Source organism: Xiphophorus maculatus, chromosome 3 (assembly GCF_002775205.1).
Source record: "Xiphophorus maculatus strain JP 163 A chromosome 3, X_maculatus-5.0-male, whole genome shotgun sequence".
Classification (NCBI taxonomy): domain Eukaryota; kingdom Metazoa; phylum Chordata; class Actinopteri; order Cyprinodontiformes; family Poeciliidae; genus Xiphophorus; species Xiphophorus maculatus.
The window spans coordinates 11859544-11886973 of record NC_036445.1 but is presented as its reverse complement, the minus strand read 5'-3'; the positions used below and the strand labels follow the sequence as shown (position 1 = coordinate 11886973).

Below are 27430 nucleotides of genomic sequence, written 5' to 3'. Positions count from 1 at the left end.
TTTAGTCTGTGATTAATCGATTATTAAATTAATTGATCATTATTTAGTCGTTTCAGCCCTATTGTGCTTCTGCAACAATAACACATATATATTTGCTCTTGATAGGTCAGACTGCCGATGATCAGTTAGTCTTCCACATTGCTTTTTTAGTTTTTTAATTTAGTATTCAGGTGAAGATCAGTTAATTTTAGAATAACCTGACAGATAAAACCCAAACTGAAATGGGATGTACATTCTTTCTAGGCCTGGAAAGTGACTGAAAAGAGAGTACAGAACAGTTAGTGTGAACAAAACTTTATTTCAATTATTGGATAATCAATATTTCCAAACCAAAGCAAAAAGGGATAAAAACAAACTCTTAGAAACTTTCTGTGGATTTATTTACCAACACAACTTTCTCAGGTCCCTGATGGCTTTTCCAATACTGATGCTTGTCGTCAATACTACGGTGTCGTGTTGGTAATGTGACATAAACAAAGTTTTTCCAACAAAAGGACAAAGGAAAAATAATAAAAACTTAAAGTATTCCTACATTAAACACAGTCCTAAGTCCCACAGGGATAGTGTTGCAACATAGACTGAGGTTTTCAGAGGTTAGTGATACATTACTCCACATGATAAGCTCAAATGACATGAGTTTAGGGGCTTTTCCCTACACAACAATATCACCCGGAAGTGGAAAAATAACTTGCATGATGTCAAAAAATTAAAAGTGCTGTTGATGTCGAAGCAAAAAAATTCTATCGTGAGTAGTTCTTTTTTTAATGTCTAATTATTGCATAAAGATAATCCACATATACATGTCTTTTTTGAAAATGCACGTTCCATTTCAGCATCATGTGAGCTTCTTTCCACTCCTGACAGAACATAATACCTGTTATAACAGGTAACGAGAGATTATGGCACAGTCATAAGATAAATGCTCAGTGACAAATCTTTGTTCTAAGGCAAGTACAGCTAATTCTGTAAATCGCCCCCCAGACACTCACTTCCTGCCTAAAGTCTAAAAGGTCCAATACTGACAATCATTACAAAAAAAGAAAAACACACATCTATGATGATCAGTGGTGTGGCTGCCTCCTGTGGCAGCATCAGTGAGGGAGTTCTAGTGAATCGTTTAAAGAAGTAAATACGTATTTTCATCAAATGGGTATAGGGCAGAAATATTCCACCAGTGCTGAGATTTAACAAGTGTGAATAAGTGTCAAGTCTGACAAGATCTCAATGCAAGTGCCAAAGCCTTAATTTATGTTGTTTATTTTTATTTTATTTTATAAAATGATTCGCTTAACCTCAGAATCCAAACAATTATAGTCAAATTAAAGACAAACCAAAAAGTTACACTTGCTTTTTTAACTGACATAAATTTATTCCAAACTAAATGTATGTCTGCTTTGGCACAGGTTGCTCCCAAGTATAAAACTTGTTGGGTTTGTGTTTTTGTTCTTGTGCTAATGCTGAGGGCTCTGGCTGTTCTGCTGACTCCCTGATGCCAATCCGCTGCTAGGGTTTCCCTATTCATCCATGCCTACTTCTATTTATCACTGTCAGTTACTTTTGCATATTTTTCCTGTTCCTTATGGGAGTTCAGTTTGTAAAAAAAAAATGCTTACATAAATATAGATTTGTTGTAGCTTTTGGTGCAAATGTTTGTGTAGAAATCACAGCGTTCAGTGCATATTTCCATATTTGAGGATAAAATGTGGATACTTTTATGAGTGAGCCAAAGATTTAACAGCTGAATTAATCAAAACATTGGTCAGGTTGCAGTCAGTTGGAGCCACTCCAAGTATTCACCAGGCCAGGTGAGAGAAACATCAATGCTGACAGAAAATCTGCAAAGTTTAAAATGAGATTAAAGTTTCCAAATGGATTTTGCTCATTCATTTCTGCTAAATTAGAGAAGCGGATGCTTAAATTTTGGAAAAGTGGCACATCTATGCTCTCTATGTGACTATCTTAGAAATGGTGCATCATTTTGTTGTCATGTCCAAAAAGTCCCTGGCAATCTTGGTTATCAAACTGTGAATCAGATGCATCAAAGGATGATGATAAAATATTAGTTTTTCTTACCATGGCAAGAAACACAATGCAGGTAAATAACACTGTAAATGGGCAAAACACCCCAAACACTGAGGTAATACTTGGTATTTAGATTACAGGAACATTCTGTGATGAGATTTTACCAACATTTATGAGAAAACTGGGTTAAAACAAGTTGTTCATGTCTGACTTTTTATGCAGGAACCAATTGAAGGTGGTCATGATGAAGAATAGTAGTGGAATTGCTCCTTTTTTGTGAGTTAAAAATATAGTAAAAGTTTTGAGAACAACAAATGGATTTTAAAGAACTGCTATGGTTAAAATAATTCAGTGCCTGTGTTTAAAGACTGTTCAGGGTAGGATTATCCAGGTTGTAAGTATTTCAGATTTTTAACTAAAGACGGTCGAATACAATGTATATCACTTAAAAATGGTGACCTGTAAGCTGCAAATTGCAATCCAATGTCACCAATAGTTTCTCAGTACTTCATCGAAGAACCTGTGGGTCAAGCTTGTTTCTTCTGTCTCCATTTACAATATTTCAAACAAATCAAAACAAAACAAGTCAATATGTGTGGTAGCAGGAATGCCACCATGCATATCTTTTCATATAAACCCCTCCTGACTGCAACCTGACAGGATTTCAAATATAAAAAAATCAAAAATATTACAAGATATCTTGGGACATGATCTCATAATACCCCTGAATTTAATAATGACGTTTTCATTTTCTGAAATTTTCAGAAATGGTTTTGAAAACATTTGAAAGTATATATCATCTAACCAAACCAAATAAACCATCTGCAACTTCTTAATGGAAAATATTCATTGGAGTCACATAACTCCAAGATACAGAATATTACTTTAAATATATGACGGTCAAAGTGTGCACCAAAAGACCTAAACACACACATGAAGAGGCCGGTGGAAGATAACTTCCTTTCTTCTCCATGAAAATCTGGGTACGACGTGATCAAAACTGCAAATGGTCAAAGTGACAATGGAGCAGAACAACCAGAACCCAATACTGACATGTCTGCTAGTCTGACCCCCCACACACCCCTAGAAACCTGAGCTTTTTAATTCAGTGAACCCAAAGATGCCTTAGATGCCAATGAATCAATGATATACTATACATATGGACACAATCATGAGTTATCTCTCCATACAAACAGTGCTAAAACAACACACAATATAACATCATCTGCAAAAGTTCAAGACATTTTGGCATTTGTCTTCTTTTAATGGCTTCTGGTTTGCTTTTCAAAATTTAGTAAATACACACTCAGACCTCGCGCTCTTGGCTGCAGAGTTCAAATGGCATAGTCCCTGCTCAGGTTCAGCCATGCTCTGTAAATGCAGGCATAGCACCAAGAATTAGGCAAACGTTTGCACAGTTTTATAACTGACATCTGAAGTGAGTCCATCAGACCTGCTGGTGAACTGTGCAGCAACTTGTCCAGCTCATGCCACGTCTCAAAATGAAAGACTGCACACTATCAGCTTGGGGACTTTGAGAGGCCATTGAGTCTCTGTATCGGCAATGACGAACAATTGGCTGGCTTGTGTAACCGGGATGGTAACGTTTCAAGAGTCTCAAGGGTGGAATGGTGAGGAAGATGCTTCCTCGGGGAAAGCTGAAAAGTGGACTGCGGACAAGGAAGGGAAGGAAAGAAGGATGAGCTTCTCCTGTGTTGCTCAGCCTCAGGGTCCGTTCTCATTGTAGTGGAGGGAAAGTGGCCGCTCGCGCTGCACTGTGGGCATGTAGGGCCAGTTGTAGCTGGAGCCAGAGAGCAGCATATCTCGAAGCAATGTCTCAATGGGCGTCTTGCCCACCAGTCGCACGAAAAACAGCTGCTCGATGACCGGCGAGGAGACGATACGCAGGGAGGGCAGGCGGAGGAGCAGGCGGCCGAATCGGTTCGGCTGGCTGGGATACTGGTTCCTCACATATTCCTCCAGAGCACACTGGGACTTCTCCTGGATGCTCTCCACATGGGCGACATCAGACAACCCCATGGCATCTGGAGGAAGGAAGGAACATTTATAATGGTTTGATTAAAGAGAGAACCAAACTCCTCATGACAGTAAGAAGCCACTCTGGATTAACTGGTTTGACCCAAAGGCAGCGTGCAAAACAGAAATGATTCAAAGCTTCCAAATGGGAATTGATTTTGGCGTGAGGGTTTAGAGGTTAGAAAAAGAGCTAAAGAAAGAACAAAAACATTCATGTTAACGACAAACACTGAGACTTGTATGGCACGAGTGCCAATCCTGCAACTTTTCGATGCATTCGTTCTCCAACATACCTTCATCCACAATCTGCAAGCTCTGCAAAAGACTAGTAATGAGGTATTCATCTGATTCAGGTGTGTTATCAAAGGATGCATCTGAAAATTGCAGGTAAGTAGCTCTAGAGGACTGGGCTTGGGCACCAATTTGTGGGTCAGTTTACCCACAAATTGATAAAGCACCACTTGCGAGCTCTGGTCAACCAGACAAAACCAGTGCAAGTTGCTGAAAAGAAAACCAGGATTTTATTTTTGTATTTATTGTTTCACTGTTGATATTGTCAATTCCCTACTGGTTTTAGTCCTAATTAGGAAACAATTTATCCCTTCGAATAACTATTTGTCTCTACAGTGCTAGATAACCAAGAGGAACCTCAAACTATTTTAGACTATTTTATGCAACTTTTTACATATATGTAGCAATTTTACTAATTTGTCAACTCAGACATCTCAAAAGAAAAGAATGAGTGGTAAGTTTTTTTAGGTTATTTCATCTTTTCCATTAACTGTGTTGAAAAACTGTGGTTTCACAGTCTTGTGGCCTTTCTTGTTGAAAGGTGATGATTCCCTTTTTGTTCCTGTAAACACAAATATCTTGCTTGCTTTCCTTTGGTTTTCATTGATATGTGACTGTGAGACTTTTGTTCACAGTATTTGTCTGTCTGGATGTAAAGCTGTGGACATACCATTCAAAACTAACCAAAATGACATAATCCACAATTAAATCTGGTTGACTAAGTCAGAGTTACTATCAAAGGCATCCTAAAGCGAGAGGCTCAAGGTAAGATGCCCAAACCTTATAATAAAAATCAAGTCCTTACTTCAGAGATACTCATCTACCTCAACCCTGTGGTCTGAAATCACTTCCTTCCCAGCCTGGGTTTCTGTTTTGCTTCCAAGCCCATCAGACCTTCCCTCTAATTCACCCCCGCCTCCAGCTGAATCTCACACAAACTGAGAGAGTGCGTAACACCGTGAGATATTTTTTGCACCCTCAGCGCGGAGGGAAAAGCAAAGGGATTAAAGCAAAGGAGGTCAGAAAAGTGTGAAGTCTAAACAAAGACACATTTTACTGTTCTCTGCCGCATACTGTACATTTTGTACGCTCTGGCCCCTGAGTGAACCCACATTCGGCAGACAGGTACTCGATGAGGGCAATTTATTCTCAAGCTTTTACGTGAAAGCACTGGCCTGTAAGCTTTAACCCGTCGCCTTGCATCACAGGTCCGCTTCGTCATCACAGGCTTTGATCTGTCCCCCGTGTAAACCCTGTCCTGCTGCGCCTCGGTTCCACTCTGGAAAGTATTTAATTTACTCCACATTTTAATCAAGCGTGTCAATGCCTCCCCACCCCCAGCGGACTCTATTCTTATCATTCTCTGAGAATAATTGCCCCCTCTTTGGCTATATTTCCCTCCACACAGGAGGCTGCTGGACGGTGTTGTAGTCAGGATTTTTATTTGGGGTCCTGCGTGACAAAACGGCCAGCGCCTGGTCGGGATTAGCGGAGCTGTCTGCACGACTGAGACCACTTCGCGTGCCAAAGCGACAGCTCTGTGGGCGCCCTTCCACGCCAAGCACCAACGTGTTCTATTGTCTCATCCTTGGGCACGCAGCAGATCGGAGGGGGCCAAGGATCAGGGTGGCAGGAATAAAATACCCACTCCCTGATGTGGCTTGATGGGTCGGGACTCCACAGGGGAGCGGAGGGAGTTGCCTCAATTGAAACAAACAGACAATTGGTGATTGTCTGAGCTTGTTAAGATATCCTTTGAGTCAGGTTTATTACCATTTTGCAATGCGTCAATTTTTGATGTTTTTGGACAATTTTTTTTAACTCAAAATGTATGTGCACTTGCATCTGCCAATGGAGGAAAGTCACACAAGATGCTCAAGGCTATAGGGGTTATGTAGGTCACGGCGAATCCTGCGTCTAACTGAAACACGGCATGCATAATTCAAGTCCTGCGGTGGGGGCAGGGGTCTTGGGGCTTGGACTCGCTTGGAGTTTGGGGAGCATGGGAGGTTTGGGGGGTGGGTTTGTGGACGGCTGTTTTCAATAATAGATGGGATCATAAAGGAGAAAGAACTGATGAAAGCAGGGAAGATAGCGGAGAGGTGGATCTGTAGCCACCCACGTACACAAACAGGTTCCAAGGTTTGGAGGAGACGCAGGACGCATCAGGAATGGATCTGACAAGCCGTGCAAGAGGCAAAAAAAAAAAAAACAGGGAAAATGCAATTAAAATCAGAAAGGAGGAACATTTCAGTGTTGGCTCGTTCACCATCCGTTTCCTCCAGGGTCACATAGCATGATCCTGCAGTGAGGAATCCCAGATGTGACAGGATTCTGGCTTGTCCTGGATCCCTGTGACTGGAGGGATAAACCACAACAGGCTTTGTATGAAAGCGCCATCAAAACAACGAACATCTCAAGGGCTTTTTCAAGACTTAAAGCTGTTGTATCCCTCAGTAGCTCAGTGGTGTGAGAGTCAGCAAAGAAAGTGGTGCAGCCTGAGAAATAAACGATGTTGGATGTTTGCAGTTTTACAGTGAAAAACGTTGGAAGTCACAACCTCCTAATGCAATTTGAATACAAAGCTTACTTTTCTTTCTAACTGGATCATGTTTGGGACATTAAGTAAAACACTGGGGGGTTGAAAATACAGCATAGATGAAGCTTTACTGTTTAACATCGTCATCAAATTACAACCAAATTCAACGAGGGCAGAGACCAAGACTGTACCAGCTGCATTTACATATGGAGCCAATAAGACGGTGTGTGCTGCGGCGCTGCAGGTCAGCTCCCGGTCAGCCTCCGTGGAGGTGAAGAGGTTGTGGATTAAGTGCAGCTTTTTTCCACAGTTTAAGCACTGCTGTCTGCTTTGGAAGTCTTTTTTTCTCACCGCGTTTCCCCTCCTTTGCTACAACCGTTTCCGCTGTAGCTCAAAACAAAGATTTGATGGTTTGCATATTTGAGTATTACATAATAAAGGACTTTTAGGGACAGAGGAAAACAGATCAACACTTTTTTACCATGCATATTTTTTAATGTCAATAATGTTGAGGTAATGCACACACAGGTCCAACGTACTGTGATTATGTTTTCTTAAATATGTCTCAGTTTGGACATGATTACAGGATTTCCAACTTTAAACTGGAACATAGAAAAGTTAAGATTGGATGCAAGTTTCAGTTCAGTTAATTTTATTTACTATATCAAAATTAGTTCTAAGAACCACTGGAATCACCCTAATTAATCACTTTGTAATTAATCTTTACTAGTCTGTTGACAATGTGCTGCATATCTAAAACATTGTGGGGAATAAATAATCAGTTTGTAGTGTATTTATTTTTCTTTGACAAGACATTACAAACTAAACTGTGCCACTTCTGCACATTTTCACACATTGAAACCAGAAACTTCCAATCTATTAAAATGGGATTTTGTACAATGCAGCTGCAAGTCGTTTGGGTTAGCTCTCTGCCAGTTTTGCATAACTATGAAGTTATGCAAAACTTCATAGTGATTTGGAGCTGCCATGGCTGCTCCTCTGATCGATGCTGTTCTGGTCAGTGCAGGTGGACGTCCATGTCTTGGTAGGTCTGCAGGTGGTCCATCCTCTCTCCGTGCTCACATGATGGATTAAACTGAGCTCTGGGAGACGTTCACAGCTTGGGATGTTGTTTCCGAGCCAAACCCAGTTTTAAATGGAACCAGAACGTTCTCTCTGGCCTGTTTGCTTGATCTTCATGATGTTGGTTGTTCGCTGACGTTCTTTAATCAGAGACAACCCTCTGATTAAAGAAGGGTTGATGACTTAATGCAGTTAAAATGATGGATTAGGGCCAAAATAGATAGAAAAAATTAGTTCAAGAACATTTCTGGGCTTAAAAAGTCAAAAATTTGGTAAAAAAAAAAAACTTTTGAGATTAATTTTAGAAAGGTTCTAGAAAGAATGTAGAAATTATTGAGTTTCAAAAGTGAAACATTTTCAACTTTTGAAACTCCAAAATTTCCATGATTTTTCTAGAAAATGTCTGATTTTAATTTAAGGTTTTTGGCAGAAATGCACGCCTTTTTTTTCTATTCGTAATGGCCCTAATTCACCATCGTCAAGAACAGAACTGTATTTAATGATCAGGGAAGTTTTCAAAACCATATAGGGGCATGATGAATTGCTATTATATGCCACATTTAGTTTTTTATAAAAACCTTTAGCTCTTGTCCGTCAACTGCAACGTTAAACTAGCTTTTCACAAGGAGTTTCCTCTTTGCTAAGTTTAACCTTGAGAAACGCTTCAGACTGTCCGGTTCTTAAACTCACGTTAAGTTGTTGTGATTAAGACACGAATAAACCGATCAGCAGAACCTGCTCCAAAGCATTCCCATTAGCCAGCCGCTAATTCCCTCTAAACTTACTCACACTAGAAAGGTTGTGTTTTTGTTGACATCGGAATCGACCTTTAACCCTCCGTGAGTCTGTGAACCACAAACAAATCCGAGCCATATGGTCACAGCCGTGAAAGATGGCGCGGTGCACGGCGTGAGTTCAGCCATCTGCACTGGCAACGTGACATTAAAACCAGGCATCACTGTAAAACAAGAACGTTATAAACTCGCAGCGACGACAAGCGGCCTTTTTATTTAAACGATGGGACGGTCTAATATGGTAATCTTTGCATTTTCAGCCGACACCATCTGGATGTCTAATCTCCTCCAAATGTGCTGGATGTGAATCTTTCATTGCTCAACATTCAGATATTTACAGTGTTTTTCTGCGTTTCCAGCCATGTTCTGGATCAAACTTCATCTGCAGAGACGAAACAGCATTTATTATGTCTGACATGCAGTTACATTTTTGTAAATGTATTTTCTCAAACTAGAAATGGTGTTTTAATGGTGCAAATCTATTACTTATAGTTAAAAATACTTTAAAATTAATACTTTAATGGATTAATTATGACTATGCTTAATTTCAATAAACTGGGCTGAGCTGTGTTGAATAGGAAACTGATTTTGCATAAATTGGGTGAAATTTTAATATACATGTCAACAGGGCTGGATTTAGGGGAATGTGGACCCTGGACTTTAGGAATTGATGCCCTTTCTGTTTTTTATCTTATTAAAAAAATTGCTGTTGCACATTTTAAAGTGAGCTTTAGCTAATCATCACCAGGGTAATGATTAGGCCTGTCACCATAACAAGTCCTGTTGGACGATAAATTGTCCCAGAAGTTTTTGCGATAAACGATAATATTGTTGTTTTGAGACCATTTTCAAGTAACATAACGGTAGCTACATAATAATGCAAGAAAATATTCTCAAATATCAATAACTTTAAATTCTAAAGAACATTTAAATGTCTGGAACTGGAAGACATTTGAAATATCCAAGCTAAATAAATAAAACAACAGAAACAACAAATAAAATGAATTAAATAGTAAATAAAACTGTCCTTCAAAAAAGGAACCAGTTGAGACCAATAAACCAGAGTCAGGACTTTTGTCTGTTTTTGGTAGAAAGAGAGAAAAGAGAAAAATAATAAATCATGCAAATGAAAATTATTATTGAGGGGCTGCACAGTGGCGCAGTTGGTAGCACTGTTGCCTTGCAGCAAGAAGGTCCTGGGTTCGATTCCCGGCCGGGGTCTTTCTGCATGGAGTTTGCATGTTCTCCCTGTGCATGCGTGGGTTCTCTCCGGGTACACCGGCTTCCTCCCACAGTCCAAAAACATGACTGTTAGGTTAATTGGTCTATCTAAATTCTCCCTAGGGGTGTGTGTGTGTGAATGGTTGTTTGTCCTGTATGTCTTTGTGTTGCCCTGCGACAGACTGGCGACCTGTCCAGGGTGTACCCCGCCTCCCGCCTGGAACGTAGCTGGAGAGGCACCAGCAACCCTCCCGACCCCGTTAGGGACAAAGGGTGAACAGAAAATGGATGGATGGATGAAAATTATTGAGTTCATTTTAACTCATCATGCAATTAATTGGTTTATTTCTTAGTGCAGCAGGTCAAGTAATGACTGCAAATTAGTCTGGCCTAAATGACAACCTTTTTCCATTTCACATTAAATCATGTAAAATAAACAAAAAAGTGAATCATTGTCCTCATATCATGGACATGGGAGCTAAAGTCTTGAATAGAAAGTAACTTTACCTTCATCTAAATCTAATCTGTCCAGTAAAATGTCAGGAAATCAGTGATGAAGATCCTAATGGACGACTTCAACCTTCTAAAGTAGAAGACATTTAGTTTCTTTCCCCTCAAATTAAGATGTTTTCTGATGTTTTCAAACCTACTGACCTAAAATCTTACCACTAAAATCTGGGGAACTGATCCGAACTCACCTGACGTGAAGAGCACGATGGACTTGAGGCAGGAGTATTCGGCCGTGTCGACCTGCAGGGCCTTCAGCTTCTCCACCTGCTCCTGGAAGACGCGGATGTGGTCCATGAAGGCCACGACGCGCTCAGCGGACATGGGCGAGGCGTGGAGGCCGGCGGCCGCCAACAGGGGCGCCACATGGAGCGGCATGGAGCACTGGGCAGCGTTCAGGACGAAGAGCTCGCTCCACGACATGCGCAGCAGCGCCACCTAGTACAGGAACACAGAATGGATGGGAAGGTTCTGAAAATTCAGACCAGATTTAGTCCAACCATGTGAGCTTTATTTTTTTATTCATAAAATATCAGCATAACTTCAATGCTGATTACAAAAGCATCAAAATGTTGCTCACCTGCACGTTGAAGGTAAACAGCATTGATGAACTCAGATAGAAAAACTGCAATTTAATCCTTTTAAACTCTGAACTGAACAAGCTGCTGGGACGTCCTGAGTCGAATTTACATTTGTTAAAAATGGAAATTGTTGAGCGTCAATTGATGAGTGGGTTCTGACCCGTGACTGTGGTGCTGATATCTGCACTGCAGATAACATCAGCAGAATGTGAAAGAGGCTCAACACACAAAGGTCTTAAACTAACCAACTAAGAATCTGTTTCTAAGGAGAAAAATCTTATTTTTGGATAAAATTTTGGTCACTATCATAGTTTAGATTATCATAGTTGGTTTTCAACTTAAAAATACTCACTTAAGTCTAAATCTTAAACTTGAGATTTAGACTTAAATCTAACTCCTATATCTTGCTGAGCAAATTTAAAGCTAAATTTAAAGTCTAAATAAAAGCCATAAAACTGAAACATACTTGTTCAAATTCATAATCCTGACTTTATTTTTGATCATTTCCGTGAACTTTAAGTAAGACTGAAGTGACACTCTGAAAGCTGACAGACATTTCTTCCTTTCATGGGAGATGATCCGGTTTTTCTTAACGCACAATAAAGGACAAGCTGAAGTTCATTCAGCCAGTTTAATCAGGGCTGTGACTGAGATACTTTCAGACACAACCCTGATACTTAAGACATAAACTAAGATAATATCTGAATCACGTTTTCTCAGGATTCTCCTGTTTAAATGTACGCCGCAGTCCAAATAGCGTTTGAGGAGAAAGGACTCATCCCTTCCCACCTGCTGAGCCCCACATAGTTTGAGGTTTTATTTCCTTGCATTCACTTCTGTCTGTTATAAATCTCATTTTAAAATGTTGTAGTTGGTTTTTATCAGCCGGATTCACAGACAGATCTTTCAATCAGCTTGTAAACTAAAAGTTTACAAAATAGTCAAGGAAATTAGCATTTTATCTGGATTTCCAAATTTATCGGGAAAAATTACTTTTGGGGAAGCTAAGTGCGCTAAGCGTTTTCAAAGTTAGCAAAAGTGCTAAATGAAGAACTAGCGCTGCTATTAGTGGACTTTCAGTTTACCAGGAGTTTAGCCACCACTGGGTGGATTTATTCAAAGAGTCTGGAAATAAATAAATATGAATAAATCAAAAGATTTTATGGTGGTTATATGTGTGTATGCGTGTGTGTGTGTAGTAAACATCACCATATTCGTATTTTTTATTGAATTTGTATTGTATTTCTTACATTACACTGTTTCTGGAGTTGGCTCGTTTTGACTATAATCTCACTGTACATGAATATAGGAACAATAAATTCATTAATTCATTCATAAAAACTAAAATGTTAATTCTTTTTTGAAGTGTAGCTTTATTATAACTGACCTTTAAGAGTTGCTAAAGTTGCTGACAACAGTTTTTGGAACACATATAAGAGCTGATGGTCTAAAAAAGACAATATGAACTGAAAATTGAATCCAAACAGAGAGTATAAAACGTTGTAAACTGGTCTAAATGAAACTGTTATCAGAAACATTCACCCTGAGCGAAAGCAAACGTTGTTGCTGTCGTAATATTTAATGGTTTCATTAATGTTCTGTTTTCAGCAGCAGGATGAATTCATCATAACATGACTACCAAATGTCCAAATGAATATTTATAGGTACAACAGTTACTCTGAGCCAGCAGCATAAATCTGCATGAGGAGGATCAATTTCAGGTCGGTCCACACTCAGCGCCGCGAGGTTCTGCCAACAGAATCCTTTTTACACGCTGCTAAGTGACACTCAACGCAGATGTAGAGGAAAATATTATCTTTTCATTTATTTATCGGCTCATTTCTTTTTCAAAGTGGCGGGAGATAAATGAGTTGTCAGATTTCTTCTTGAGAAGGTGAGATCTAATGATTTCTTCCTGGAATCTCCGGGCATTTTCCGTCTGAATGACGAGAATAAAAGCTGGAAGCGGCTCAGCAATGAGAACAGGCTGTGTCCGATCATTTTTCTTTCTCTCATCAGGCTCACCTGATCCATGAGCTGCAGGTCGGGAAAGAAGGGGATGTTCTTGGCCCACTCCACGGCGCTGAACAGCAGCCGAGCCGCCAGCTCGCAGATGTTCTCGATGCCCATCAGGTTGTTTCCCTGCATGCACTGGGCCCCGTAGCGGGACGTGGGGTAGGGCTCGGCGCGCAGCAGCAGGGAGATGAAGCCCGACAGGTAAGGCTGGCTGTTGTACGGGTCGGAACCGTTGGTCAGGTACTGACCCGGGCTGCTCTGGGAGTTCGATGTGCGTCCTCTCTGTACAGCTGTCCAAAAACACACAAACACAGGAGGCTGCATGAGTTTTACAAACGTTTCCCATGAGACAAACTAACTTACAAGTAACTTTTCAGCAGCATATTGGAGCTGCTGAAAAGCTCCAATATGTTGGAGCTTTTCAACATAATTACATATTATTACAATATGTAATTACACTGAAAAAAATGTTTATTTGAACCAACTTCAAAAAATGACTAACTTGTTACAGCTAATTGTGTTAGTTTTGCTCAAGCTATAATTCTGATTTCATTTTTTAGTGCACTGAAAAAAGAGAATGAAGATCCAAGTTTAAAAAATTGAGTTAATTTGTTTTTTGTAATCAAATTCAGTTTGTCAAAATTACTTTATTTACAACAACTTAATACACTTAACATATTTACGTGGATAAACTTAATTTGGTTACTTTTAGCAAATTTACTTTTTTAAGTTGGATCAACTGTTTTCTTTTTCAGTGTACCAAGTAATGTTAGTCTGGTTTATAGTGCAAATATCTTAATAAACTTTAAAAAAGAATAAACTAACTTACAAATAACTAATCACCTAAATATAGAAACTTGTTTTAAATCAATATTTCCTTAATATTGATGAAAAAGTTCCAGCTCCACTGGCAGATTACACTGAAAAAATTATTACTCGGATTTCTGAATTTTCCAAATCAGAGTTATAGCTTGAGAAACTCATAAAATTAATTGTAATAAATTGGAGTCAATTTTTAAAGTTGACTCCATTTCTTGAACTCCAAAAAGGTTCATGAAAGCATTTTTTCAGTGTACTTGACTTATAAAAGGAAAACTCTCTTTTTAGTGAAATAATTTGCCAGTGGAACTGCTACTTTTTCATCAATACTAAAGAATTATTGACTTAAATCTAACTCCTACACCTAGCTGAAAAGTTACTTGTAAGTTAGTTTAGTTTTTTTTTAAGTGTGCCAAGATATTTCTTCCAGAAACTAGATTAAAATACTCTGTCAGACTTTGTGTTTTTGCAGAGAACGTGAAAGGGAGTGTATCTGCAAAACGAAGCGAGCCCTGAAAGCCTAAGTGAAGGTAGAAGCAGAGGAATAAAGCAGCAAATTGGGCATAAAAAATGTGTCGGGCTGCAGAAGGAGGTCGAGGGGCAAAAAACATTTCTCCAACTCTTAAATGTGTCAGCGCTCGTCTCTTCAGCGGCCCAGCCAAGGCCATTCCCCACTGCTGTTGTGCATCAATGAGTAATGACAAGCAGCAGCTGTTAAAGATATAACACTTCTTCACACCTACATATGTTATGCACTCGCACATGAATACATGTAACACACACACAAACACACACGCGGTCCCCCTGTATTGGCAAATGGCTGAGCCTGAAGCGAACGGGGCACACAGAGGTCAAGCTCTCCAACAAACACACGTCCCAACCCCCCGCGGGCGAGGAGTGATGATGATGCGGTGAGCGCTCAAAGGCCCATTTGGAAAACACCTGTTCAGGCATCCCCACTGTCTGACTAATAACTCCATCTACTGTTACACGGAGCAAGTGTGAGAGGGGAGAAAGGCAATGAAAATGCAAAGAGGAGCCATGTGTGAGGGGGGTGAAAATGAGGTAAAAGGCTGGAATAGTGAAATAAGGTAGAGAGAGAAAGGTGATAAGTCGAGAAAAGAGAGATTGAGGGCAAAAAGAGGGCTGGAGGAAAAGGTGAAATATGGAGGGAGACAGGTGAAGGCTGGAGAGTGAGTGAGTGAGTGAATGGGGGTTTGGAAAATGCTTTTTAAATATCACCTGCAGCCTCACCCACAGCTGCTGCAGCAATCGAATGCACCGTGACGCGTCTGGAGGTCAACTCACTGCGGAGCGTGCTGAAAATGCCTTTAATTTGAGCCTGACGAAAAATACCTCTGCACAAAAGGTGAAGACCTCAAAGCACTCGTTTTTCTCTATGAACTGCTTAACCTGTGGTAATCAAGAGGAATGCGCTTTCCTCCTGCGAGCTGAAGCTATGAGAAGATGCCGCTTGTCACACAAAAAGAATAATTTTCCACCTGATCTCACTCCAACAGCGACAGAAACAAAACTCTGAATGAAATTGTTGCATTTAGTTTTAGATCAGATGTTTTCAGTCACTGCAGAGGGACAGCTGCAGATTTTCATTGTGAATTGAACCTGCTTGTCTTGTAACGTACTAATATTCACAGAACTAATGGTGTCTGTGGAAGAGTTTGAATGCAAGAAAACATTAAAATACAAAGAAGCTGAAAAACCTGGATGAATTTGACATTTTTCCAAAACTTTGCAGTTTCATGGTAAAATGTCTTGCTCTGCCTTCCTCAGATGCAATGAATCACCATAAAAAGGCAAAAAGGCAACCACAACCTAAATACATCTAATTTACTCCCTAAAAACAACAGTTTTTAACCACCTACATCCATCTGTAGGGATGAACAGAACCAGGAAGACGGTTGGCTGGTCCACAACTGCTACAATGTCACGTTTTATAAAATAATACTACATAAAAAGAAAAATCTGCATTTTTAATATTGGTAATACAACAGTAACACCTATAAAAATCCTAAACTCAGCCAGCGTCAGACTGTAAGAACGAGAAGTTCAGATATTTATTAAAAAGGCAAATTTCCTTATAAGTTGTATTAATATGTAAATCCCAATTCATGTTTATCTCTAAAGTCCATTAGGTTCATATGTGCTCACTTTGTGATTACTTTCTGGTTGTTAACCATATTAATATTAAAGTTTCTGTTATAATGTGAATCTAGGAAAATCATATTTTTATGGTGCAAGTTCAAACAATAGCTGGTCTCAAGAGTTTTACAAAATGCAACAGGATTATTGTTTTAGTCTGCATGAGGGAGAGGCTGATCATGTGTAACGGATTGGACCCGGTATGGTTCAGTCGGTGGTTCTGATCGTGTGCAGCAGCAGCCACCAGACAACAAGTTTTCATGGGTTCCCTTAAATATATAATCTCAGTAAAAGTGACTAGCTGTGATAAAATATGTGTTTGACAAAGTTTCTGTGTTGAAGTAAGTATTTCACTTTGTGTCCAGATTGAGCTGCTTTAGCACCAGAGCTAATGCTAAGGTCAAAATTTAGCAAAAAAGCTAACAATCTGAACTTCTTCACCTGGAGGCAAATGTTGCCAATTTATCAACTTTGTCTTTATGTTTAGCAAGTATTCAGACTCCTCTAGCATTGCTTTAAGCAGCTAGAAACAAATGTAGCCTCTTTTTCTAGTGATCCTGAAGCCTTTTGTGACATGAGAAAAAGTCCCACGGCAAGATGCCCGCTTCCACCGTCATCAAAACAACGGCGTCAGTGTCTAATGGATTTGAAACTTTAACTGTTCCTTGTCACAGATAACTCGGAGTTGTCTCCAGAAGATTACAAACCAAACCAGATTTTAAAAAGTTAAACTAAAAACTGTAGGAGTGAAATTATGCAAATCATTAAAGAAATTAATATATATATATATATATAAATCCTGAGCAACTTTGTTTAAGAGCCTCTTTATTGTTCCTTTTTCCAGTATTAAGCCCAGATAAAAATAGAGGAAGCATCAGAAGCAGGTTTGCTTGTTGTTGCAACACATTCAAGGTATTTTTTACTCACTTTGTCTCTCTTTCCTCCTCCCTCCATTACAACACATGGCCAGTTGTGCAAATTGGGTGATGATGCAACTTTTAGGACAGCCAGTAGCAGCTGACATATCTGAGCTCTCAGGTCTGAAATGTATATTTAGGAAGAAATTGGACAAAGAAATATGATCTAAATGCAGTTATCCTGTTATTTATGAGCTGCTGATTGATTGTATTTCCATATGTCAATTGACAAATATTGCCTTTTGTTGAGCATAGAGTCATAAAACAGAATATTATGAAAAGTAACTAATTGATTTGAGTGAATAAAATAACTAATTGATAAAAAATGGATGTAAATAAATGTACTAAGTTAAAGTAAGTATAAGTGTATTTATTCTGACTTATTAAATGTTGTTTAGCAGTTAAACTTGCATGATTTCCACATCTACAACAATAAAATGCACATTTGATGTGCTCTATTTTATTTTTGCTGCATATAAACCACATCTGAATCTTGCTGCATTACCATGATGCAACATTTTAGTGTAATTTAAACAAAGTGAAGGACCAGTAACTCTTCAGGACACTTTGAATGTTTTTCTGACACGTCCAAGTTAGCTGACTTTGTCTCCTAATGTCCTCATGCCACTAGAGGGCACTGTCAAACGAACGTAAACAGATTCTGAAGGGACTGAGTCTCCTTCTTCAGCTGAGAAATCTTAGACTCCTCACTCCTGATTCAAACATTGACAGATATTAATCTGCTCTGGTGTCAATAAGCGGCTAAATCTGCAGACTGCTGCGTATCTGCTGGAGCCACTTGACTCTTCAAAAGCCTCATTGTGGGGGTCACTCGTGCCTGAGAGGCAGAGCGCTTGAGTACGTCTCACTGAAACACATCGCTCTCTGTTATTCCTCGCCTACAGAGATGGACCAAAACACAGGGAAAGAGGGAAAGGAAGCAGGAAAAACTGGGTGATGGAGAAAGAAGGGAGGGGAAGATGACATGACAGAGGGCAGAAAGAGACAGAAACGAGATTAGAAGCAGATGCCAGTGGAGAGAGAAACAGGGAAGCAGGGGGGATGGGACCAGAAGGTACCATAATCTGTTATTCTGCTTTTAAATAACCAAATTCTCTGCAATTAGACAAAAGTTACTGGGCTTGTGAAGTTGAAACAAGCAGTTTAATCCAGAAATATGTCCGGGATGCGGAATCAGGAGGGAAAGTGAACATGGAGACGCTTTGGGACGCACTGCAGCAACACAAAATCTTACAAAGTATTTTTGTTCTAGTTTCAGGTGCAAATATTTTAGCACAATTGACATAAGACAAACTGACTTTAAAGTAACTTTCCAGAAAGATTATTGTTTTAAGTAAATCATTCCTTAATAATAAAGAAAAAGTTCTTTACTTAAATTAACTTAAAACTTTGTAAAAAAAAAAAACAAAAAAAAACAGTCTTGTTATTAGTGAAATAATTCACCAATAGAACAAATATTTCATCAATATTAAGGAATTGTTTGCTTATATCAACTGCCTATATCTTACTAAAAAGTTACTTTTAGGTTAGTTTTGTCTTATTTAAAGTGTACTAAGATATTCGCACCAGAAACTAGACCAAAAATACTTGGTAAGATTTTTTGCAGTGCGTTTCAGCTGTGACTTTCAAAACGCCGCTTCAGCAAGCGGCAGCTGGCGCAGCGCTGCTGGGTTAGCCTCTGGGTCAGCCAGTCAGTGGAATTACAGCAGCTAAATACAATTAAGGCCTATCAACATTTGGTCCGAAAGGTCAGCACAGATGGAGGAAAACAGACGCATTATGGATTTGGATTATTCTCGGAGTCGGGTTTAATAAAGTGGCTTTTTTCAGCTCTAAAGCCTCGGCTTGTTAGCAAAGCTAAAGCTGCATGATAAGATACAGTGACTGCAGGATGCAAAGAGAAACAATGTGAGAAATCTTTAACATCCTGACTTAAAAGAATAAAAAAAAATTCTGCATGAAAAAGACAGAAAAGTAACTCTATCTGCCTGCAGTGCATGTGAATGCACATGTGTGATCCAGCTGAGAGGGCAGCCTGTGATGTGACACCGAGGTGATATCCCCACAGCTCTCATAGTTTTATTTTGGCCCTGAACTTTGACCTGCAGGTCAGTGCAGCGGGGCAACGAGAGGCAGAGCGCAGCAGAAAGGAGCCAGTGTGTCAAAGGAGCTGACACAGACACATAACATTAAAGCTTTGGTGGAAATAATCCCAGTTTTCTCTGTTTATGTCAGCTGCTTCTATTAAAATCTGTCTTTCAGATTTATGCAAATTTTACCGAAAAATGAACATCTTATCAGAACCACAGCAGGAAACTGGAAGCCAGAAAACAAACTTACTTCTGTTGAAACAAAATGTTTCAAACTGTGCAGGAACAGACTCCTACATGGTTATTCTGTTGATTTTATACAAACGTTTCTTTCCACCGTTACGCTTAAAAACTTAACAGTTCTTTTTAAAATAAAATTCACTTCAGGACATAGGTGTCCAGAATGCAGCCTGGGGGCCATTTGTGGCCCCTGGTCTGATTTTGTACGGCGCAGGCAGTTAATGCAGATGGAAACTTTTCATTTTTACTTTGAAAAGAAAAAGTGAATTCAGTGTGTTTCTTTCTACTGGAGAGAATCAATCAGGATACGCAAAAGTAGTTTTCAGTTTAAAATGTTTTTTATGAGATACTTTAGAAATGCCAGAGTGAGTGGAGTTTTCTCATTCACGCAGATCCGATCCGACATCCTGCTGCTCAGAAACACACTTCCTCTTCTTTTAATCGGGAACAGAATGAAAAATCACTGTGATGAAACTTGTAGCTCCATCCACTGGTTCTAAACTACAACCGTAGATTAGGGTGATGACACAGAGGTCTTCCAACCTCAAAGACTTTGAGCTCTTTGTCAAAATACCAGAGGAAGTATGCAAAACTTTGACTGCTCTAATGCCAATAAGAATTTCCCGGTAATGATTCAGAAAATCATAATTTTTATAAAGTGTAGATGAAAACAGATAAATAATTTTTTTAATGCAACCTTTTGTCGTCTGTTGAGAAATGCCTGCATCATGCTTCTTAAAGGAATGAGACCATTTTTAATCTAACTGACAGCAGCATGAATCATTTTAGATTTTTTGAGAGTTCAAGCACTAAATATATCTTAGTATGTATTAAAACACACGGCGGACCCAATACTATCACTACAGCAGCAGCTAACATCTACAGCCTCCTTATTTCTGCTTTCAGGACTCCAGCCAATCAGCACAGAGGAAAATCAGCGTTGCTCTTGGATTGGCTGCATTGCAAAAAGCAGCCAATAGGATGTCTAGTAGCATTACAACAAAGGATTTCAGTTTCCTAAGCTTCATTTTCTTTCAAATATTTTAGAAATGCTCAGTGTAAAATAAAAATCCACAAATATTTAACTGTGAACCAGGAATATTGTACACAAAACCCTGTATTTAGGTAATATTTATACTACATATTTTTTACATTATAACTGTTATAATTTATATACTGTAATATCTTGCAGCAGCAGGATTAATTGTTACTTTTTATGTATTTTTATTCTTATTTTTAAGTTTTACTACTCCTTTTAATATCAATTTTATATTAATTTTTTGCACACCATAAAAATTTCATAGTTTCCAAAGTCTAAGCTGGTTTTATTCCTCAGAGGTTCCCTCAAAAATCAAGAAGGGCGTTTTGAGATTCTGTCAGCATCAAATTTATTACGGCAAATATGAAAATGTTGCTCGGTCCCAGGCGAGTGATGGAAATATGTAACAATTTACGGTGCTTCCCGACATTATATGGTCCAAATTAAACCAGGTGTGTTATAAATGTTTTGGTTATTTGTAGAGAATTCAGGGGTTGTGCAAACCAGAAGTCTTAAAATCAAATGAATATTTCAGAAAGAAAGTTTTCTGTACAATTTTACAACCAGCTTTCCTGTCGTTTGAGGACAAATCTTAAAAATGAAGCACCTGCTCAGTAAAAGTGGACTGTCCTGAGTTATCTGTCAGACATGAAGGAGCAATGGCCGCCAGAGACGCGACAGAGCGTAAGTGGAGGTCGTCCCGAGGCGCCGCTGGACGCAGAACGACAGAAACCGACGGCTGGACTTCATGTCTGGGAACTTCCTGAATAACCTGCAAACCATCTCACCCTGAAGCTCGTTTACACCTTTTGATTCCCATCAAAAAATCCCCTTTTCCATAAACAATCTGCACCAGACAGTTTCAATACTAGCATCTTTCTAAATGTAAAATCCTCCTAATTTACACAGAAACACATTCTGTGCTGAGTTTCGTCCCAGATGACCGAGCTAAGGAAGATCCCACTGTGTTTACTTTTGTCACATTAGCAGCTCAGAACTTTACAATGAAACTCTGCCCCCCCTCCCCCACATGTTGCTTCTACTCTGTAACCAGAAGCATTTTCAGCTGAGAGAAATTTAATCATTAACTCTGCAGCAATGTGCTCATGGTTTAACTATTAGAAACTCCCAAATAAGACATTTCTGGGAGAAACGGTTTTTTTTATCAACCGAAGCAGACCAATCAGGATCGCTTGATGGAAAGTCGGATTAGCCAATACATTGTTGGACTTGAACGCTCCCCTGGGATATCCCCCTCCGCCCCCCCGCCTCCTCAACGCTCCACACATTTGGACTTTGACTTCAGTCCGTCCTCTGGTTATGTTTTAGTTTTGGTTGACCTACATTTGCCGCCGCTGTAACGTTCTGTCAGGGTGCAAAGTGGGTCAGGAGTGTTCAGAGTGGGAATTACAGATTTCTGCCCTATAAACAGATGTTGGGTCTGTTTATCATCAGAACACGCCGCTAATTCCACCATCGCCATGTCTGTGGGCGCCAATTCAGGACACACACAGCAGACAGTGTGACCTTATCATGGTGTATAAATGCATGTTCTGTCTTCAATGATTCGTCCTTTCAGAATTAAAACACGCAGTTCACAGGAAGTGTCATGTTGATTCTCTTTGCCGACAGAGAAACAACTGCAGCTTCCACATAGCCGCCTGGCAAAACAACGACTCCACGGCTGCCAGAGCTTCAGACATTTGATTCCAACCGAAGGGTCTTCCCGTCAACAAAGTCTTAGACAAATGATATGATGTTCTACACGGAAAAGAGGTCAGATGTCCCCTCTGGAGAGAGCGACTTTTAAATCTGCTACTCGTGAAACCTTTAAAAAGTCTTTTCAGGCAGATAAATATTAATTTACTCTGAGCCAGAGTCGTACAAGAGAGATTCACTCACTTACTTTCTGCGAGGGAAAATCTGTAAGTGGAGTCAAACACATGAGATCTGTCTGCACGTCTGTGGAAAAATAAATAACATCCACAACAAAACTCTGACTGATCTCGAAAGGTTTTGTAAGGATGTGAAAACGTCTAGCGAGAATCTTCCATTCCTCCATTCAGGTGATGTATGTGAATAAAGCAGAAACAGGAGTGCTGGGCGACCCCGGCGGAGGCTGAACGGTCCAGGTCTCTTCCAGGAACCCCAGGAAACAGATACCACCATTAAACATTCATATCAGCTTTCCAGGACTAATCTATTATTCATATCATCCTTAATTTTCCTGTGAAAACAACTAGTCTAGAGTAACACAGGTCATGAAAAGCAACTAGCTGAGATGTATTTGTGTAGAAATGCTTCAGTCAGGAGAGAAACCTGAACATTTCCGCATCTCCCCAAATAAATGTTCAACCGAAATATATCAGTTTAATCATTTTTACACAAATAATTAGGCCTGCTCAGATTAATATCTTCTTATTACTGATGATGATGGATTCGACTCTTTCATTTCCATCATCACAGCACAACACTTCCTGTTAGATTCAGCATAAAATCTGCTTCAGTTGTGATCGTCGGCTGTAACACTGACAGAGCAATCAGTCCTTTATGACACCAAACCTGCAGACCTGCAATGATAAATATGTTGCACAGGTCTAAACATGAACTTAATGTTTTTATTCAAAACAGAAAAGCAATAACTAATATAGCTGCTAATATATGTTGATTATGTGATGTTATGTGTAACATTTATTTATTATTTTTGCTTTTGGTGTAAAGACTAAACCAAAGACATTGAATGAACTCTTGCTAATGAAGTCATCATCAGCTGCTTATTTTGCAGAATGCATTTAGACTGAAGGAGTGAAAATGTTATTCATTCTTTCAGCCAGCTATCTGGCAGCAACAGGTTGGGGAGGGGCTGCACAGATTTACACTTGAGAAAACTCCACTGGCAGTTTTTCCTCTGAAATTTCATTAAAATATTCTACATTTTTTGAGAGAATTTATTGCACAACATTTTAAATCATTACTTTTTAAAACCTGGGCATGCTTCACTACCCAGCCCAATGCCGAAAACTGATAAATAATTAAGCAATAATAAAACAGCTGACTAAGGATTTGAGAAATGAAGTTCCGTTTAGATTCCAGAAAAGCGTGTCTCAGAGGGAGGATTTGCACAAACAGCTCCTCTTCTGACAGAACTCCTGGTCATAATCTAAAATGTGACATTTTAAGTCTCGTTATTAAATTAAATCAGGAGCAAGAGCAACTTTCTGCAGCCGTAAACACGCATGCGGCGCATCAGGAGATTTCCTCGGGTTCATCCAGTCGGAAAGGAGCATGACCGACTCGGTGTGGCTTGCGGGTTTCTTTACATGCCAGAATGCAGCAGCCTACAGTCCACAGGCAGGCCGAGGCGCAGGAGTTCACTCGCAGGAAGCCTTGAGGGATCCGCTCAGATGTGAGCAGGGCGGGTGTTCCTAACCTGTCCAGAGGTGTTTCCTTCTTTCCTTCTTTCTTTCTTTGTTTTTTACTTCAATAAAGAACAAAGGACGGAGAGGAAACGATCTGTCCTTCAGCGTCCACTGGCTAAGTGTCCTTCAGAGGGATTTGCTGCTGCTGACCTTATCCTGTCTCCTGATTACATCTCCATTAAATGCAGAGATATTTAATGAGCTGAGTCTTAAAAGCAGCAGAATGCACATAAATTGCGCACAGTTTGCATGCTTTACTTAGATTTCTGCGTAAATCTGCGCGATTCCATCTTTTTTCTTAACATAAAACTTCCCTCATTGGTAAGGCAGGAAAATGTAAATTCAAGATTTCGAATTTTGAGATTTAGTCCAAAATATGTGACAAAAATCCAACCAACCGCCGCACAGCAATTAGCAGAGGTCGCTTTGGTCTCATTTTGGTTAAATACGCGCCAGCGCGCGCATCGTGGGCTGGGTGTCGCTGCTTGATGATAATTAATAAGGCGAAGTGCTCCTCTTCACCAACACGTTTCCACTGAACCTCTTTGGCATCAACTGACCCGTTGTTAATCCAACACAATGCAACAAATGTTGCGGCATCCTCTTATAGCTGCTCCCGGTGTCACTGAACAAACAGCATAATTAACGCGCAGAAACAAATGGAGGATTTTACATGAATGCGTCGGATTTGGAGAATGTTTGAGGAATAAGCGGCGAGGAGCCGCAGGTGGGACTGATTATTTACCCACAGAAGCGGTTGGACGTGCGGAACCTTGAAGGCGCTGCGCACCTTTACGCACCGGAGTTCTGCCTGGTGCTCTTCCAAAATGACATGTGTCTCCTAAAAACTGGAAATGCGTCATGTTTGGACTAAAGTGGACCGATATGTGTCAGTTCGGTTTGGCAGCTGCTCTAGAAATGTCTCAGTTTAGCATTAAAGACGTGAAAATGGTCAGATCTGTCTGAAAGCGTTGCTGCAAATGTGCAAATTAAACCGCAGAAAGCGCCACTTGTCTTTGTTCTTTTGTTAAGTTCTCGACCATAGTGACTAATGAACAGTACGCACAACGTCACGCACAGAAACACGATCCTTTGTGCCCCAAAAATGAAAGAGAATGTCCGGCTTACCTTCTCTCCTCATCCCGACTTTGAGACACTTCTTGAGCCGGCAGTACTGGCACTGGTTCCGGTGGTGCTGGTCGATGGGACAGTCCCGGTTCCCCCGGCATGTGTACGTCAGGTTCCGCCTCACCGAGCGCTTAAAGAAGCTTTTGCATCCCTCGCAGGTGAACTGGCCGTAGTGCTTTCCGCTGGACTTGTCCCCGCAGACCATGCAGTCCACGTTGGGGAGCTTATCCCCGGAAAGCGCGTCGTTCCCCGGTGTGGAACCGTTAGGAGTCCCCGGTCCCCCGCCGGGCTCCTGGCCGCACATCTGCAGCTGGGAGCCCGGATCTGCAGAAATGTTCTCTGGCCACTGGTTTACTACCATTGCCATGCTATCCCCAAACACTTTGCCTCTGTTTAAATCAGAGAAGAAGTCGGAGTGCGCGGTAGAGATCCGTCCTGACGTCTTGAAGGAAAACAGAAAACAGGAAGGGCGAAAAGGCGCTTCCCTCTGTCCTCAGGGGTCAATGCGAGCTGGTCTGAGCTGAACAGAGTCACTTTTAAAATACGACTTAATGCTTTGTGTAAACATCTATTATAGTACAAAGCAACCGCGGGGAATCAACATGATCGATGTCGAACTGCAGAGCCAACAACTCCCGGAGTTCCTCTCTGCGCAGCGATCCATAAACACGTTGTTCTTCAGAGCGGAACCTCTCGGGAAAGTCAGTCCAACAAGTGAGCAGCTTGGCTGTCAGAGTGAAAACACTGTCAGGAATCCTGTCGGGTGTTTTTATCCTCAACTGGGAGAAAGCTGCACAAACTGCGCAGGCAGCAATTATCCCGCAGCTCACACCCTCCGGCTCGATTCTGTTCGGGTGCTATCGATTCTTCAAACACAAATTTAAACTAATTCTGACCACGTGTTTCAGAGCAGGATTCGTTTCGTCCCAGTGGCACAGAGTACGAGTCCAGAAGAGAGGAGAGGAGAAGGGAAGAGAGGAGAGGAGAGGAGAGGGGATTCCTGGATCCTCTCCGTCCTGCGCGCAGCGGAGCGAACTGGAAAACGATTTCAGTTTGCGCACAAGTTTTTTTCTTTACCACAGACAGACGGGATTTCCTCCGAGAATTCAGGATGACGGTCCGCTGAGGAGAACCAAACCGAACAACAGATCCAAACAGCAGCGCTGCTCGCCGGGTCGCCCTCAGACTGGGTGTCCTGTCTACCAGAGTCAAAGCTCCAGTTGGGGGAAAGTGTCAGACAGGAGACCTCCCCTGCCGGCGCACCATATAAGGCAATAAAAGCCAAATAAGGAAGCTTCTCCTCCCCTCCGTGTGAGGAGAGCGACGTGAGAGGCCGGCCGGGATTGGCCCGAAAAGTCTAGTAAAAACGTCCAGAAGCTCTCTGATTGGGAGATGAACGACTGGGTCTGATTTGACTGACAGGAGCGGCTTTAGTGGGACACCCCGAACCGAACCGCTCATTCAGAACAGAATGCGCAGATTGTTTGGTTTTATTCTAATAAGTTCTTAGTTAAAACTCTGAACTTGAAAACAGATGAAACCTACGCTGCCCAGCTTGTTCATGAGTCAGGCTTAAGGAGAGTTTAAACAATAAACCTTCAGGTTCTTTTAGGTTTCTAGGTTTTTCTAGGGGTTTCAGAGTAAAATGACTAGAATTTAAAAATAAATATATATGTCTGTATATAAAATTGGGTCCCAGTTTAGTGTTTTAATTCTTATTTTAACTGAAATTTTCGCTCAGATCGGATTTCACACGAAATAGATGAAAAAACCCCGAGGATGAATTTCAGCTCCTTTTACTTAAACGTCCAGATTTTAAATGAGGGGAAAATTCAGGCAGGAACTGCCTGAATTTCAGACCGAACGATGAAAGTTCAATTTCTGCAATCACACCTGATCCTGGACGGAAATGAAATCGAGTTTTTTCACGGTGGTGCAAGTTATTCTCCTTATTTTGATTTTTATTTTATTTTTTAAAGTTATTAAATTATGTATTTATTTGTTTGTTTACTTGTTTATAGATTTTTTTTAGGTATACGTTATTTCCCATGCAGAGCGTAACAGAAAATATCCAATTTCCACGGAAACGTCTGCGCACGGAACCACAATTAAGCCCACGGAACCTGTTGCTTTGCTTCCAACAAAACAGAAATAAATAAATACATTAAACAAATAAATACGGGGTGATAAGACAACCGTTCAAAGTGCGACACAAAGCGTTCACTTGTGGAAAAAAAAACGGTTTTTGCGGGTCTGATGCTCCGGGACTTCAGTGGCTTCCCAGAAAACGCGGCTCTGCGGTAATTAACGGCGACAGTGTTGATTTCTGAGGGTTTAACACTGAAAGCAGCGGGAGTCTGATTATTTTCCCTGATATGCTCCTGATTTGTCATGTGAGGGAAACTCCACCAAGGCTTGATGCCGGCGGACGGGTCGGACAGGCAGGAGGGTGAATGGGGTGCACCCCTCATCTCTTCCCTCCCCTTTTCTATCTATCTATCTATCT

General features: G+C 40.5%; 1 protein-coding gene across 1 annotated transcript; it reads right to left on the bottom strand.

Annotated features, from left to right (window-relative positions):
* Positions 1-278: 278 nt before the first annotated feature.
* On the bottom strand, positions 279-27403 carry LOC102228624 (nuclear receptor subfamily 2 group F member 5). The gene is made up of 4 exons (XM_005801813.2): positions 24925-27403; positions 13101-13381; positions 10686-10932; positions 279-4067 (listed from the first exon to the last, which is right to left on the bottom strand). Exons 1-4 carry the CDS (start codon positions 25289-25291, stop codon positions 3748-3750), a joined length of 1215 nt encoding a protein of 404 aa, XP_005801870.1. The 5' UTR covers positions 25292-27403; the 3' UTR covers positions 279-3747.
* Between the last annotated feature and the right edge of the window lie 27 nt (positions 27404-27430).

Bases quoted from the DNA above. Each gene is read 5' to 3' on its own strand.
- LOC102228624 (XM_005801813.2), bottom strand. From the start codon at position 25,291: ATGGCAATGGTAGTAAACCAGTGGCCAGAGAACATTTCTGCAGATCCG. The intron at 10,933-13,100 runs GTGAGCCTGATG...TTCCTGTACTAG, and splicing joins ACCTGCAGCTCATGGATCAG to GTGGCGCTGCTGCGCATGTC. The intron at 4,068-10,685 runs GTGAGTTCGGAT...TCCTTCCTCCAG, and splicing joins CATCGTGCTCTTCACGTCAG to ATGCCATGGGGTTGTCTGAT.